Source organism: Bombus huntii, chromosome 3 (genome assembly GCF_024542735.1).
Source record: "Bombus huntii isolate Logan2020A chromosome 3, iyBomHunt1.1, whole genome shotgun sequence".
Classification (NCBI taxonomy): Eukaryota; Metazoa; Arthropoda; class Insecta; order Hymenoptera; family Apidae; genus Bombus; species Bombus huntii.
This window is the reverse complement of record NC_066240.1, coordinates 18,260,362-18,277,128: the sequence shown is the minus strand read 5'-3', so window position 1 is coordinate 18,277,128 and position 16,767 is coordinate 18,260,362. Positions and strand designations below refer to the sequence as shown.

The window sequence follows — 16,767 nt, the reverse complement described above, 5'->3', positions numbered from 1 at the left end:
TCAACTTCACATTGTCTGTATATGCATACATCGTTTAAGTTTACGCGGGAGAAGATTGAGAATATCTACTAATTAACAAGTTGAATTGGTTTTTAATTTAGCAATATATAAGATTTATTTACAAATTCGATACCATGTACTCGTAGATAATACATACTTGTTCCAATTCCAGGTATCTCGCATATTCAATAAATAATAGTATCACGATTGTTACGGATTTAAAATAAATATCGCTTTATCGCCGGTCTACAGTTTCATTCGTTACGTACTTACATTCGTGTCTATAAGTATTTACAAGTCTAAGAAAATCTTATAAATCTAAGATTGTCAGGCTCGTAAGCTGCCTTACATGATCTCGCGGTCTTATCGATCGATTACATTCAATAATAAAACCACGTTTGATCAAATGAAAGAAATACCACCGTTCGTTCGCGTTCGTGTTAAACGTACAAACAAATCCAGTCTGTATACGGGTATATAATCGATGAAACGAGTAGTACTCGTTCTGGGAAGATGAGCAACGTATATTAGCGAATCGTTGCCATTCTGGAAATACATACGTCTAAAATAGTATAGACAGATGATAAATGTCGATGATATTGACCGACATCACACAGCCGATGTGTATAATCGTATCGTATTCGGTTACACTAATTGCAAGAAGTAGAAAATCTATGGGTTACAACGCTTGTTCCGATATTAATCCGATATTATGTAACGCTATTAAGAGTGGGCAATATACATACGCACCAAATGGTGCCACATACGCGCACCACTTATAGAACATTCAGAATTATAATTTTTAATTACACACTATATAATCTATATACATATACGTTATATGTACAAAAAATTGCACACAATCGCGCTTGGGTTACAAGTACGGTACGTAAATAATTGACACGCTGCGATGTAAAAAAAAGAAACGTCGCGTTTCGGTGCTCGCGATAAGCGAAATATCGACGTTCACGGTAATTTCTTTTCGCTTCGTACGCCTTGACACCTGTTTCTTCTTCGTTGCCCCTTACCTTACAGGCTGTACGTCGTGTTCGTTACACGTGACTCTCCAGAGGTACTTTAAACACTTTAGAAGTCAAACTAGTATCCGGTAAAGACTGCGGACGAGCGTTAGTCACGTTAAAAACGACGTTGCTCGGGCCACGAAAACTGACCTCGATGAGGAAACTAGTATCGGTAAGACCGATACGACCAGTACTTAAATCCGGAGAACTTGTTCTCAATTGGCTTTTCTTCGGTCTATATTCGTTTCTCACCACTCTCTCAGCCTCGACTTGCAGTTTATTATCCAACCAATGTACTTTGTCGAAATCCTTGGTACCGCCCACAGTGTGCCTGCGCTTGATCGATCGTTCGGGCATACCATTTTTTCGTTTTAATTTCGTCGCACTATCTTTTCTAACGGATTGTCGTCTCTTGCTAATATTACACTCAGTTTTTTCAGTTTTTGTCAGCGACTCCGATCGCTTTAACTTACTGTTCGGAGAATCGGATCTCTCCGAATGCTTGTTCAAACTTTCAGAGCGTTTCAACTTGCCATTGGTCGGGGACGAGAGCCTCTCGACAGAATGTTTGTTCAAACTTTCAGACCTCTTCAACTTGGACGAGGTATTTTCAGATCTCTTATTTAAAGATTCAGATCTTTTCAGCCGCGATCTGACTTCGCAATTTGTCAGACTTTCAAATTTTTCGAGCTTGTTCGAGTAATTCGCCGAATCGACATCGTGTCGAAAATCTTTCACATCGTCGATCGCTTTACCACCATTTTGCGCTAACACCGATGTCTCCTTCTCGTGCCTACAGCATTCTTGCGGTTCGTTCGCAGCTAAACTTGCTTCGTAAACTGTCGTCGTTGCCGTGGTCGTTGTTTCCTTGCTCGATCGTAATTGCTCTTGTTTCGGTTCGACCCTTTTTCGTACGTTAGCGCTTCGATCGTTATCCGGCATATCGGTATTATCCGGTCGATCGACGCTGCTATTCTCTGTTACCGATGAATCCGTATCCTTTTCCGGAGCATCCTGCGCACGAGTAAAACAACCAATGGTATGAGTAAGTGAATGTACCTGCGCATATGTGCTATGGATGCTATACGATTACACTAAATTTTATTCAATTTCATTAATTCGCTTTGACTTGGAGTGTATACTTGCATTTTTTTGACGAACGTATTGATGCTTTTCGATAGATGTTTTATGGAGGCTCGGATCCCGATAGGTTTCAATCGAGCATGATTGAGGACAAGCTGTTTTGTGTTCTTCTTTCTCTTCTCGTAACCCTCCTCCTCCTCCTCCTCCTCGTTGATTTCGCAAGTTTTGCGAGTCTCGCGTTATCGCAGCGTCCTCGTCGCTGAGAGACAGATTCTCCGTAGCGGATCCACGAATCGTTTGATTCGACGAGTTTACCAGGGACTTCCATTTACGATCGAACGTGGTCGTCAAGCTGGTCAGCAAATCGCTACCTGCAATTCAATCGATTCGCTTTAATAGAAACACGTCCATCTTACCGATCACCGTGATACCTGTATATTAAATCGGAAGCGAACGGTTCAACGAGAAACACACACAAAGCATCGAACGATGGTCGTGATTGTCCTCGACCGCAAAATAAAATTATGGTCGTTCGCGTAACAGCAAACAACGAGCGTGATAACGAGCTTGAGCCGTTCGTTAGGAAGGTATTGTTATGTGGATGAAACAGCAACTACGAGTCACAATTTGCGTAAACTGCATTTCTATCGTCGTTCTTGCTACGCGGTATTACTGCCAGCAACTGATAACGATTGGTCAGTATCAAAAACTGTCGCATATCCGTTTAACCCTTCGCTACTCTCATCTTGATATTCTTAATCTTCAATTTCTGTTACCCCTCGGCATGTCGCGTCGAATTAAATTAAACCACGATGATACCTCGATCGATTAGCATATCTTAATTGAAGCGAAGAGCAGACGCAACAAAAGTACGACACGTAGGGAAACATGGGGAAAGAACGAGAGGAAATGAATAGAGATAAGGGGAAGAGAAGAACGAACGAAGAAAGGATGTAAAACAAAGGAGAAGGAAAGGAAAACACAAATAACGTAGAATATTATCATCTTGCCATCTTCGGTGTGTATAGAAATCAAAGAAACAAATGAAAAGGATATCGTGCAGCGATGAGAAAGCATCGAATAACAGAAAATGCCGTTTCTTTCTTCTCCCAGTAGCGACAATCTAGAACTTGGAAATATTAGGAAAAACAAAAAAAAAAAGAAAAAAAAAGAGCAATAATCGTAGTAGAGATTTTGATCGATAAGAAGTATCTTAATCGAAAGCAAAGGATAATAGACAGACAGCCAGACGGATAGACAAACAGCCAGCCATCGCGATAACCAACGGAGCGTTCGAATGACGGAGATGTCATGAGCGAAAGAGACAGAGATAAAGCGATAAAGATAAATAAAAGTCGGAGTAGGAGGACAGATGTTTCGTTAACGTGCGTTTAGCAGAAATAAAGAGTGTAAAGCCATTCGTGTGAGCGAGTCACAACCATAGTCGAGCAGTTTACGACTTGGTATTCCTATTGGCAGACGAAGTAATTTACCTCGAAGGAACCTGTTTATAGTCTTGGAAGACAATCCGGCCCCTGAGCCCGAAGACACCCCTCGCGGTGGTGACTGCTCGACGGGCTCGATAGGCTCCGAGAATTCGGAGGGCTCCGAGGCCGGTGATACTCCCGAGGAGGATGCGATGGGTGTCGATGATCGTTGCACAACATCGATGTCGGCTGCGTCTGACACTGACACTGGCCCTGGCACTCGCATTCGCCCTGGCATCGGCATCGACATTGGCATTGGCATTGGCATTGGCATTGACATCGGCATTGATATTGGCATTGACATTGGTATTGACATCGGCATGGACATTGGCATTGACGATGGGCCCGGTGTCTTCGTGGCGGAACCAGAGGGGCTTGCGGTACCATGTAGGTGAGACGATATGTACCACCAGAAACCGGGATTTGCCGTTTGCCTAAGAGTGTTCAACGCATTCGCATCGTCATAATCGACACCCCATCGAGAACATGTACTAACAGCTTCTGGCAGTGACAAACGAGCAAACCATCGAACGAACACGAAAGCGAGGAGTCTGCCCCTGCCCCTCTTCCACACTTTTACACCCTCTCGGCTTCTTTCCTTCATCTTCCAATCGATTACAGATCGATCTACCTCTAATATACCTTCCTCCATAGAATCTATTTCCTCTTTACTTTTCTTTCATTTGACACCACCTTCTTGTTTCGCTGTTTTCTTCTCTACTCTTTCAGTTCGTATCGGACTATCGCGTATTCGCGTATTCGCGACTTTTCATTCGGCTTTACACGTCTCTTCTTTCGTATTTAATATTCCTGATTGAACTCGCGCAAACACGCACGCATGCACGCACGCACACACGCACAAACAAACAAACACACGTACACGCATACATTGTAAATAGGATTTTATCGTGTTCCAGAAAGACGAAAAAATAGAAAGGGAAATATAGAAAACTTATAAAGATACTTTATACATTTAAGATATTGCACGGTCACATCTAATTACAGATACTATAGTAGGTAATACACCGAGAGTTTAGGTGAGACTCGTTCGAAGAACGAGCAGGAGGCAGTTTCAACGCCAAGATCAAAAGCGAACAATTCAGCGAGCAAGCGATCAAGCTGCGGTACCCGACGAATAGTCCTGTTTCTTTTTCTTTTTTTTTTTTTTATTTTTGTTCTTTCGACATTGTCGTCTTTAGTACGTTACATGCAGATGCGAAGAAAAAGCTTTGAAGGTAAATAGCCGATCGCGTGTTTTAAAATCATCGAATCTGATTCGAGAAAAACAAAATATAAGTTTGATAATCACAGTGTGCACGTTGAAACTTATCTCAATAGCGCACAACCGATTAATCGATCAAGCTTAATCAACTTGACATTCGATATTCATAGAGATAGAGCTAGTTATACATATTAGCATGCACGAAACGAAAAAAATAAAAAACAATTTCGTAGCAAGGTGCTTTCGATCTACATAAAATGCAATGTGCCATCGTTGCCCGGTTGTATCGTCGGCTTTTCGCGAAAATATTATAATATTGAACAAGAGCTAGTAATGGAAAAAAGAAAGAGGGAAAGAAGAGAAACAACAACCTCGAAATGTCTGTAGAAAGATATAAAGTTAAAGAAAATAACCGTATGCATCTATCGTGCAATATCGGACGGTTACTCGTAAAGATCTGTTAAAGAGTAGAAAGAACAAATAAAGAGTACCTAGAAAGCTTTTTGTTAATGGTCAGAATCTTCTGAGTCCATTGTAGAAAACAAGATCCAGCTACACTCACCAAGAGCGTCGGAGAAGCAACGTTAGATAGAGAAAAATATAAAGAGAATAAATACATAGGTAGGATGAGAGTTAACGTTTCGTGATAATCGTCAGTGCCGGAACACTTGACAACATTGATATCGCGCACGTATCGCTCATTCGTTTCTTTCGACTAGTTCGTATTTCGATAATTGAGAATAATTAAGGAGGATCAACCAACAACAAAATATACACCCAGGAGATTCAAAGACAAGCTTCACACTATAGCTTTCAGTTTAGGTTCCAGTTTAGAAAAATAAAACAAGGATATGGACACAATACGAATATCACAGGAAAATAGTTGATATATCGATACTAACCATCGTCCGAGACATCACTGGAAAGGGGTTTCCGTTGTTGATTGGTCGGTGAGAGCGACGACTGAGAAATGTTGTGTGTTTCGTGCAGAGAATCCAAACTGCCATAACGAATTGGTGGTAGCGTCGTAGATTTTTCCAGTGACTGCTATAAATTTCAAGAAACCAGTAATAATGGTAAAATAACAGGTGTCTTGTTAGATTCGCAAATATTTGTTCTTTCAATTGTAATCGAACTGCGATCAGATTCGAAATCGATGCAATCTTACCTCTGAATCGGTTTTCAATTTCTTTATAATAGTGTTCGAGACGTTCTCCGAGGGCAGAATCGTAGCAGGTTCGTCTGCGAGTTGCGACACTCGTCTAACGGGCGTGGGTTGTTGCTGCACAGCTATCGATAAAGACGGCATTCGAGCAGTCGATCGGGAACCGATATCGAGGAAAGATTTATCGGCAAGCCTGTCGTTAAAACTAGAAAGTCTTGTCGTGGATGAAAGATAAGTAGTAGGTGTTGTCACGGTTGTGTCTACTATACTGTCGAGCAGATCGTCGTTTTCCATTTCACGTTTAGCCAATTGCCATTCCATCTCGATTCTTCGTCTCTCTTCTTCTCTCCTTTCAGCTTCGCGTCTTTGTCGATTCCGATCCCTCTGTAACATTGCCTTTGTTTCCTGTTCAAATCTTCGTATACGTTCTTGAGTAGACGCGCTCAATCCAGCATACGTTCTTATCGTAACCTCGTCATTGCTTTGTTTGGTGTCGTTCGAAGCGCTGGAAAGCGTCGAACTTGCATCGAAGCAGCTCAGGCCAGTCTCGCTAGAGAGTCGGGAAGACTCTGAAGCCGACGAGACGGCCGAGCGATGAGTCGGTTGAATTGATGGAACCGACTCTACCATACGATTTAAATATCTGTTCGATTTCTCCGAAGAAACATCATCGTGACTGTTTAACGTGCAATCACGGTTATTAATTGTGCAATCAGCTATGACATCGGAACCACCGATACTTGAGCTAGTAATGGCAGCCTGATCAAGCGTCGGTGACCGGTCGCAACGATCGATGGAACGATTCGATTGACTCTGACTTTCGTGCATTAAAACGATCTCACTGACCGAACATTGCCTCTCGTTCAATGCCATACTTCGCCGATTTTGAAGGTTTTCTGCTTCTTGTTTCATCCTCAGCTAAATATGAAACAAACGCGATATTGCAACAGTTAGAATGCGTTAATATGCGTTAGTCTACATAAGTGTACGTTAACGTAAATCGTAGCAAATCGTAACAAATCGTCACCATTTCGTTGTGGAAATTAATTAAATCAAATATAAGTACGTGTACAGTCAAACATTTATATCTCTCACATAAAACCAAACCTTATCGACTTCGTGAGTTTCGTTATCCGTCTCGTCTTGACACTTCCTTCTTCTTTGTATTTTTCGATTAGCAGCGGATATAATAGATGATACAATGTCCTTAGCAGATGCCATTTCGCGTCCTATTTCGTTCATACAAAATTTAAAACGACATTAAAGTATAGAAATATGAAAAATGTATCGTTGCAACGCAGAATCAAATATATCGAAGAATAACAATCAAAAGTGAACCATTTATAAATCGTACCTTCGACTTTCTGAATATTGTTCAACAAGAGATTATGATTATTACTCGACGTTGTAGTCTCGATCTCGCTAGTGTCAGCTGGAAGACTGAGATTCACGCTCAGTCGACTTAAATCGTCCAAATCATCATCCGAAAAGAACCAATCGACCTATAACCAGGTGTTTAATCATCAATATTCCAGTCAAAAAGTGCTTCTCTTTCGTCGTTTCATCCTTGTTTATATGAACAGAACTAAAAATATCATAGATTAGGTACATACGTTGTTTAATAAGCTTTCAACAATTCGACACTGATGCGACATATCAGTAACCATAGTAACCATATTGTCTCTGGAACCACTGGCTCTAACTAACGTAGGACCAAACACAATGGCCAAATTCTTTGCCTCCATCTTATTAACCTCGCTATGTTCGACTATTCTTTTTAAATGAAACATCAAATACTTGAGAGTTTCAAAGTGATGTTCCGGAAGATCCCTGAGCAACTTCCTTATCGTTGTCATTCTTCTTTGAGGATCCTCGACTTTATCGGCATCGATAAACATAGGGTATAATTCTGCGGTGAGTAGTGAATCTGGGAGCTGTCGAAAGAACGACTTCAGAAGAGAAGATATTACGTTTACATCGCTCCATCTAGGATCCTAGAAGCAGCAAGATAAATCGAATGATCAGTAATGTAATAATAGAATAATCGTTCTGAATGACGATGTAATATTTTTACCTGAAGATTGATATTTTCGAATCCTTTGTTCACGCTGTCAGTTAAATGTGAAATAGCGGCAGTGTTACCGGGTACTCTATAAATACCGACCACTTCGAGACCCCTCGCTTCGACGATGCTCGTGCACATTTCAACGATCAATGGCACGTATTCCGAGAAAGATGACTATTCGAGAACGAAAAAATTTAGTTTAGTCAATTAGAATATGAGTTTAGTAAGAAAGTTTGTCGTTAACCGAAGAAAATACGAGTAATAAAATAATAGAGAGAGATTAAAGCAATTACCGGTGGGCAAAGTTCAAGCGGTACTTTGAAGGTAGCACCCTCTGGTGGTAATTGCGTTGTTGGTGAAGAAGGAGATCCCGTTTGTCCGTGCATTCTCCGCAATTGTTTTGCGACTCTACCCTTCCATGTCTTGGTCTTTGGAGAAACCAAACTATCGATCGTTTGACTCGGTTTTCGAGTCTTGTTTATCGGTGATTGTCCAGTCGGAGATCTGTTCCTAAACGAAGTTAATTTCTTGATGCCTTTATGTCCTGGAAGGGGGCTTAATCGCTGACCACCACTACTACTACCAGTCGACATTGTCATTGGACTAGCATTCGTGGTTGTTTGACACGTTGAAGAACTGCTGGTGGGACCTGGAGTTTGTGGGACAGCTTGTTGCTTCAAAGTACTATTATGAGCAATTTCCTAAAATACAAAATAAAACAAAACTAACGCTTGAGTGACTTGTTACACAGGTTACAGTTTAATAAATGAGGATTACAGGTTGTAACATCTTAACTTACGGACGGTTTTTCAGCAGCAGCATGTTCATGTAGAGCTCGTAGCCAAAGCGCCATGGACGCTGCGTCTTCGGTCTGTAGCAAAACTTCTGCGTTCGGATTTGCTAACCGTAACACGTGTTTACGTTTCGTATAATCCTCCGCGATATCTACAAGAGAACATCTCACATCTACGCTTTGAGCTACATTTTCGCCGTCGCAGGATAACGAAGGACTCTAAAAAAAATAAAAAAAAATGTATACATATATTACATTTATATAAAAATTTATATCAGAGAGAAAAGTAAAGCCAAAAGTCTATCCCAAGCGGATAGGCAAGGACTGTATATAGTAAATTTGACTGTAAATTTGATCAACTTGAAAATACATATTGCTTTTTGAATACCTGATTTTGACGATCCTTATAAAAGAAGAGAATCGGTCCGCGAAGAACACCCCATAGCTGTTTCCATGATCGATCGGAAGATCGCTGAAATTTAATAAAACGTAAGAAACGACATGATTAAATGTATCTGGTTACATAGATCACAATCAGTGAACCTGTATATACATAATATGTATATCATTACCTTGCCATCAAGTACAGTAAACTTGACATGTAAAGGTCCCTCTCGTTCCACTTGTCCGATGTCTTTTATAATGCCAGTCGCTGCTTCCCGGCCAGTACAAATAGAATTGCCGCTGAAAAAGTCCAGTGTACTTTCTTTAATACGATAACTATTGTCATACATTTGTCTAATTGATCAAGAAATTTCGTGATCAATTCTTTTTCCATATTAATCGTACACGATAAGACTAGCGAAAAGAGCGAAAAGAGCGAAAGGGACGATAACAATGAAAAGAGCAAAAGGAGCGAATGCATTTGGACAATTCGGCGACGCGATTCTCTTTTCCTTCATCTTTCGTTACCAACACTATCGATCATAGAATTCTATTTCCAACCAACAATATGTACCAGCTACAAACACAAATACAGCGAAGGTATAGGATGGAATTAATACGCGTTTCTACAAACACGAATGATTAGTGATTAGTGATTACTGTTGTTAGAAACGAAGCAGTTAAATCGAGCGATAAGTGTATTAATATGTTGCGCTCAATCGCAACCGGTAACGAGGAAATATACCATGTATTTAGGACACGTTTATAACGAAAACGCGGTAAAAGACAAGACGGTTGCGAAAACAGAATACACCATCTTTGTAATTTTCTCAACATGTACAGTGCAGAATTGAAAAGAAAACGAGCGGAAAGAATGCGGACATCCGATTGATCGTAATACGTTAGGTCCACCTTAATCTCATACACATGCGACGTATTACTCTAAAATTTGTATTGTCTAATGAGGGAAATTAGCAGACTATCCCTCTTGCCCTTGTGCCATCCCGATAGTCTTCTTTCCAGTTCTGCATAGTACTATCCTCACCGATTAATATTTTTGTTTAAACTCGTCGATTGAGTCACTTCCTCGAAGATGCGACGCAGCGATGCTATATCGTTTGGAAGTAGCGGTAGCCGCCATCTCTTATGAATGCTGAAAATATGGACGGAGGCAGAACTTGATGTACACTCGCGAATGATCAACTACGATATACTACGACAGGCAAGTGATCCACACCCCAAACATCATAGAAAGACGCTATACCCCGTACACGACAGAGAGAAGGAAAAAGAAACATAGGTGGATAGACCTAAAGAAAAAAGCTTCTATGTATGGTGGCAGCAATCTCCTCAACTTACCTTCTAGAAGTATGGGTAATAGGCTCGGAGTCGCTTAGTTCCAAATCACTGTCGACATGAATTCGTTCGCCCCAAGTTGCTTTCAAGTAGGACACCCTTCTTGTGGCACGATCTTCGTCTGCTAAAGAAAACAAACGAAGACAAATTTCTTTGGTGAGCAGGTTGATTCGTTAAACTTATCGATACTTGATACTTATACAAATATAAACATAGATACAAATACATACCAATCTGCGTATTCTTTTGCCGCCTGAATACAACTTCGTTATTGTGCATATCATTATCCGATGGCAATACACCTTTGAATCAGCCAAAATCATTAATTAATTATACCTCTTTTAATCGATTATTTCGAATTAAGATGATGTAACTTCGTCGAATTTACGAAAGGAAAAGAAAATAAAATAACACGAAAAAAACTAACCAGATTCGGCTTTGATGATTTGCGCGTAACCATCCTGTTGTTGTCTTCTAGACCCTTTCTCGACAATTTTCTCCTTTCCATCGCATATATTAGTTGCATCAACGTAAACGCTATTGTCATTTCCGTTCGTATCTCGCTTTCGTTCGGTATCGTCCTGTCGTTGAAACCAGTGAAGTCTAACGGTATTTAACAAATTGCTCGTACTAGTAGATTCCCATGATTCAGCGCTGTTGCTACGAATCCTCGGCCGTACTGTTTCCCCGTCTGTGATTCTCGTATTGGGTGTCTCTATATAAATCATGCGAAAATAACAAAACACTAGAGTACTTTTGAAATCGAACCAATGTCTCAAGTTATTAGTAAGTTTTTAATATCATGGCGTCGAACGTACAAAAACGTGTATGTATGCCTACGAAACAAGTAAACCTCGTGCTTGGCCAGAGCAATGTAGTAGCACAACATTAAAAGCTGTGCGACGGACACTGGAACGGTACAAAAACAATAGAGAGAGAGATAGAGGGAGAGAGAGAGAGGAAGGAAGGACGTGCGTATGTATGGAAGTAAGACTGATAAAAGGGTGGAGAAGGATTAAGGAGATGGGTGAATCAGTAAATTAGTGAATAAGTGAGAAAAGAGAAATACACCGGCACAAACACAACATTTAACTAAATCGACTCTCTCTTCTACCTTCTAACGTGTTATAGTTGCCCGGCGGTTCACAGTGGATGTGTTTGCTGCCTACAGGTATTATTCTGTTGCCTTTTAATCCGCTACCTAGATATTCACAGTAGTATATATATTAAGAATGTACAATAATCAAAGAATCAGGTCATTTTATTCGTAATCCCACGATAAACGTATCTTTCGATTAGCAAAACAGAAAGAAGGAAGAAACAAATGCGAAAACTTACCACTGTCCAGCGATTTGGTTTCCCTGGTTGGCACAGGTGGTATTCTTCTCGGTTCTTGAGCTTCGGCTTTCGATTCAAATTCCCTTCTTCTAACGGCAACATTCGGCACGCTATGCTTAGTCGATAATCTCGACAGCTCGCTTTTGTAGAGGCTGATTCGATCACCAGTCGGTTCATCGTCGTCGCTTAATAATCGCCCTGACTCGAACTGTTTCGCTCGCTTCGATACGATTTGAAGTCCTTGCGGTAGTATCGGAAATTTATCATTTACTTTCTTTTCAGGTCCAGGAGACGAAGGCAGAGAAGAAGTACCATTTTTCGTATCTATCGATTGCCGTTCACCGGGTAAAGTGCCAGCGCTTGCGATATTTTCGTGTATTCTCGTCAGGGTTCCAACAAAAATGTTCGATTTAGCGATGTTTCGTTGCAATTGTTGCTGATGTTTATCGATGATTCCTACGCTGTCATCGATCAGCTGTCGAGGTGAATCTTGATCTTGACACAGCGGTGTCGGCATCGAGCTTCGTGCGGGACAAACCCAAGACTGTCTTGTTCTTGGCGACAAGCTGGGAATCATACTGACTGATCTGCGTTGCCTGTGCCCACTTCTCTCCGGAGAACGAAGACGCGGTCGTTGATTGGTTTCAGGATTATGAGCAGTTTCACCGAAATATCTTTGCAAGATATCGTCCTCTTTGGAGACCACGAGAAGTCGTAGCCAGGGGCCCGCCTGCTGGATACGTTGAACTACTTTCGCGTATTGCTCACCGCGCGTTGGTCTTCCGTCGACGGAAACGACCCTGTCCCCTGTACGTAATCCTGCTTCGGCTGCTGGCGAATTCCCACGTACCTGTTTCACGAATATCGTATCCATCGGCTCGTCTATCCTCGTTCGTTCGTGTCCTGGTAGCATCTAATGGAAATTCATTTTCTATGAAAGGCGAGAACGTGTCGAATCGAGTGACAATTTTAAACGAATACTCACGCAACAGGACTCCGGTGGGTAAACGATAAAATGACGGAGGGTAAAGCCAAAACCATTTTCTCCGCGGCGCAACAATAACGTTCTTGGACCTCTGGGTGGCGAATCGTATCGTTGAACGCCTCCCGTTGTTGCTATCGCACTAGCGATTGTTCCGACACCACCACCTGATCCTGTTGGAAGCGTCGATACTGGAGGCGGTGACGAACCGTGTTCTATCTAAAAGAAATTCTATTCTTTCTCTTCTTTCTTCAACCTTGAACTTGAGACGAATCCTGTCCGCACACATAGGCATATATGCCATTTTTAACGATTTTACTTTAGTTTGTTTCCAAGATATTGAAACGATCGAACGCTACGATCCCCTTTTCAACCCCCGCTGCTTGCTCTTTCTCCCCCTTTATAGACGTGTGTTCCGGTATCGGTGGATAACAAGAAAGAAAAGAGAAGAAAGGTGCAGAAAAATACAGAAGGCAGGAGAAATGAACAGCAAAAGAGGAATATCGCGTCTTACCGATCAACTGGTGCAATTATAAGAACAAGGCATTAGCGTTGATGTTGCTTGTTGCGATAAAACCTTTTTTTTTTTTATTATTATAAAGTAACAACGACGAACAATGCGAGAGCAAGGTATAATTGAAAGAAAAAGGAAGAATCGGCGAAGCAAAAAAGGAAAAAGAAATAGAAACGCGTATCGAAAAGAAAAACACGGTAGAAAGTAAGGACAGGCGTAAGGAGTTGCTAATTTAAAAACATTAAGACATGTTAAATGGCAGGAAAAGTTAATGAGCGTGAAAGCATGAATTAAAAGATGTCGATGGTGAAGAAGCGCTTGGAAAAGCGCTCGGTGACTCGATCCTTTCAATTTCTTCCCTTCCCACCCTCGCGCTATGTCTGGAAAGTGCGCGTTTCCCAGCTTCGCTCACTAAAATAAACCGAATCGAAGTTTGGCACGATCGTTTGGTATTACGTACCGTGTGCGCCTGCCTAACCAACCGTTGGGAATTATTTCGGTCCTCAGCCATTGTGCCGTTTCCTGAAAACAACCGATAATTTAGCGTCATTGTACATTCGTATTACCAAAGTATCTTAAGTTGGCAAAGTGAAAAACATTGGGAATACTATTTGCCACAAGTAATCGAGAATTCAATCGTATTCGATTCTACGTCGTAATATTTATAGAACAAGTGCTTTTCGACGATTTCGCCGCATATTTACAATGTACGAAAGTTGTCTTATCAGTCGTATGCTTTTCGTTCCTAAAGTGTACTATACATATTGGAATTAACGTACACACGTATATGTACATACCTCTACGTATATACGCGCGCGCACATAGCACGGCTGAGCAGCGAGCCATTCTACTTTCTCTGTAACGCGACATACTTTCTTGATATAATTTACTCAGGTCGGAATAATAATTCCGAAAAAAAAAAAAAAAAAAGAAGAAAGAAAGAAAGAAATATCTTTCGTTGTCCCGCTTGATTTACTTATCCTGCATGACACGAGAAAAAGGAAAACTCGTTCGAATAATTCGTTACGTCGATTTAACTTGATTATCTTGTAATTCTATAGCACAGCGAGGTTAACTACAAAATGTAATACACATAAAACTTTAAAGACAAAAATAACGGTGTTTATATAACATAAAATAACAGATTTTTCGATCTCAGCAGGAGTTAAAATAACAAATCGTATAACCTATTTTACATATGTAGAACGATCAAACACGTCCAATGTTTTTAAACGGCTTGATTTTCTCTTTATCCTACCACTGAACCTTATCGTATTTTAGAACGCCGCAGATATCATCGTTTCGTCGGCCATCGAGATTAACCGAAAACATCGCATAGTTTTACGTATAGAAGATAGAAATTTGCTCATTGCGGTAGCCAATATGAAAGATTCTGCTGTCCTCTTCTGTTTTTCTATTCATATTGGATACGTGTTTTTTGCGCGTTCAGAATACATTTTTCTCGCTAGCGTTTACATCTACATTAAATTATAGTATAGGGTAAACGTTCTTTTTCCTTTTAATCTTGTCCTTTCGAATAGAATCGACTATGAGTGTACGAATTATTTGCTCATTTTTTGAATTATGCCGACCGATTCGCAGCCCCGATAAACGAACGAAACGGTTCGACATTGTTTAATATTTACGATCGCGATTATTATGATAAGCGTACGATAAGAAACTAAGAATACATTCGGCTGTTTTCTCTGAAGTTACGTTATTTTGCTGTATTAACGAAAACATATATATACAGTACACGGTTATCCTAATTCTTCGACAAAGTTTACATAGTACTGGTTCAATAAGTTTTTCAAACAACTATAAAGTGTTTCCTTAAAGAGTACCCAACTTCGTTTGAATTTCTATCCGTCTTTTAAGAAACGAACACAATTTCCGTGAATATGACACAAATGCCAATCAACTTTTCTTCTTTACATCGATCGAGTATAAAAAAACGCCGTCTTATAACGTTAGTTCATCGATTTTTAGGCGACCGTATAAAATATAAAATGATGGATAAATGAAGTAGCGTATATTATTGAAAGCAACGCATGATATTGCATATGTTTGAAAAATAAAACTGAAGGAAAGCAGGAAAGCAGAAAAGGAGAGGTGTACGGTGTACCTGAGTGTGGCGTACACGCGCGAGCGCACGAAAGAGTGAGAAAGAGAGAGAGAGAGGGAGGAGAGGGAGAAAGGGAAAGAGAGAGAAAGAGAGAGAAATGTAGCTACTACTAATACCTACATAGTACATCAAGTACACACCTTAAGTAGGAAGTGTCGTGCATCGAGTGTTCGCTGCGCCCTTGCCGTTACTCCCTCGTTTTCCCTGATACAGGGATAAATCAATTAGGGATATCCCTTTGACTTTTTTCTTCTCTCTTAAAAAGTCCATCCACACCAACTATACGCGGGCGAATCGAAAAAAGAGACTTCGGTCAATGTGCTTCTACGAAGATGCTCGCCATAAAAGATGTGTCGGCGGCAGACGATCTTCGTTCTCCAAGACATAATCTTCTTTGTGATAAACGTTTTGTCACAATTACCTTTTATATCAATGTATTTTCAAACGGACACATGGTCGTAAACAGACAATATACGTATACGTACAGCAGATACATAATTATAAATGAGCGATACACGTATCCGTATGATCACTTTAGGATAACAATTACCGATCTTCTTCTCTTATTTTATATTTCGGAATAAACAGTCGACCGTCTTCCATAAATGCACCTCATGTCAATCGAATCGACGCTTCGATTCACTCGTTTGCTATAAATTAATCGAACGAATCTGTACAAACCATATCCGCTAATCTTATTTTCAATTCTCGTTAAATGCAATGATATATCGAATTACTTTAACATATTTGTAGGGCCTTGGTACGAAAGTAATAACGTCCACGACACAGTACGATACTACACGGCACGGCACAGTAATATGGCGACCTAAGAGAATCGAGCACAGTGACGATAGTAAAGTTCGCAAAGGTAGACGTCATTGGAAATTGAGAAAAAGTAAGCTCAAGAATATACTTTGCGATTTCTTGCACAATTTGCAAGCAATTTAATTTCGAGCCATTGTGAAAAAAATGTCACGAAACACTACTTTTGTGCCCGCCATTATTCTAACCGTCTTCCTCTACTTTTAACATTTTCTTTCTTTCATATTCTTTCCTTTTCTTTCCACCGTGAGCCATCCTCACTGCCCCACTAGTACGTAATACCGCTCACTCAGCGTTAGTTAACTCCCTTCTCTATCGTGCAATCCTCGTTTATCTCCTTATTTTTTTAACGTATACGTCCACGATCTCTGCGAACGACATCTATACGTTAAAGGTATTTGTACAGTGC

The 16,767-nt window shown here is 40.5% G+C and overlaps 1 protein-coding gene across 10 annotated transcripts; it reads right to left on the bottom strand.

Annotated features, from left to right (window-relative positions):
* Window positions 1-72: 72 nt before the first annotated feature.
* On the bottom strand, window positions 73-16,698 carry LOC126863833 (rho GTPase-activating protein 21-A). Of its 10 annotated transcripts, none has more exons than XM_050614417.1 (23): window positions 15,677-16,692; window positions 13,872-13,933; window positions 12,901-13,116; window positions 11,916-12,828; window positions 11,692-11,778; window positions 11,005-11,292; window positions 10,808-10,879; window positions 10,581-10,701; window positions 10,267-10,374; window positions 9,410-9,521; window positions 9,226-9,309; window positions 8,844-9,056; window positions 8,338-8,745; window positions 8,054-8,218; window positions 7,593-7,973; window positions 7,334-7,481; window positions 7,087-7,208; window positions 5,983-6,897; window positions 5,717-5,858; window positions 5,306-5,366; window positions 3,599-4,026; window positions 2,169-2,476; window positions 73-2,036 (listed from the first exon to the last, which is right to left on the bottom strand). In XM_050614417.1, exons 2-23 carry the CDS (start codon window positions 13,920-13,922, stop codon window positions 1,053-1,055), a joined length of 6,327 nt encoding a protein of 2,108 aa, XP_050470374.1. In that variant the 5' UTR covers window positions 13,923-13,933; window positions 15,677-16,692; the 3' UTR covers window positions 73-1,052. The 10 variants fall into 10 exon arrangements, with proteins under 10 accessions (XP_050470374.1, XP_050470372.1, XP_050470373.1 ...); XM_050614415.1 differs by having other exon boundaries at window positions 5,717-5,861; window positions 15,677-16,691; XM_050614416.1 differs by having other exon boundaries at window positions 5,717-5,861; window positions 10,581-10,698; window positions 15,677-16,691.
* Window positions 16,699-16,767: the final 69 nt, after the last annotated feature.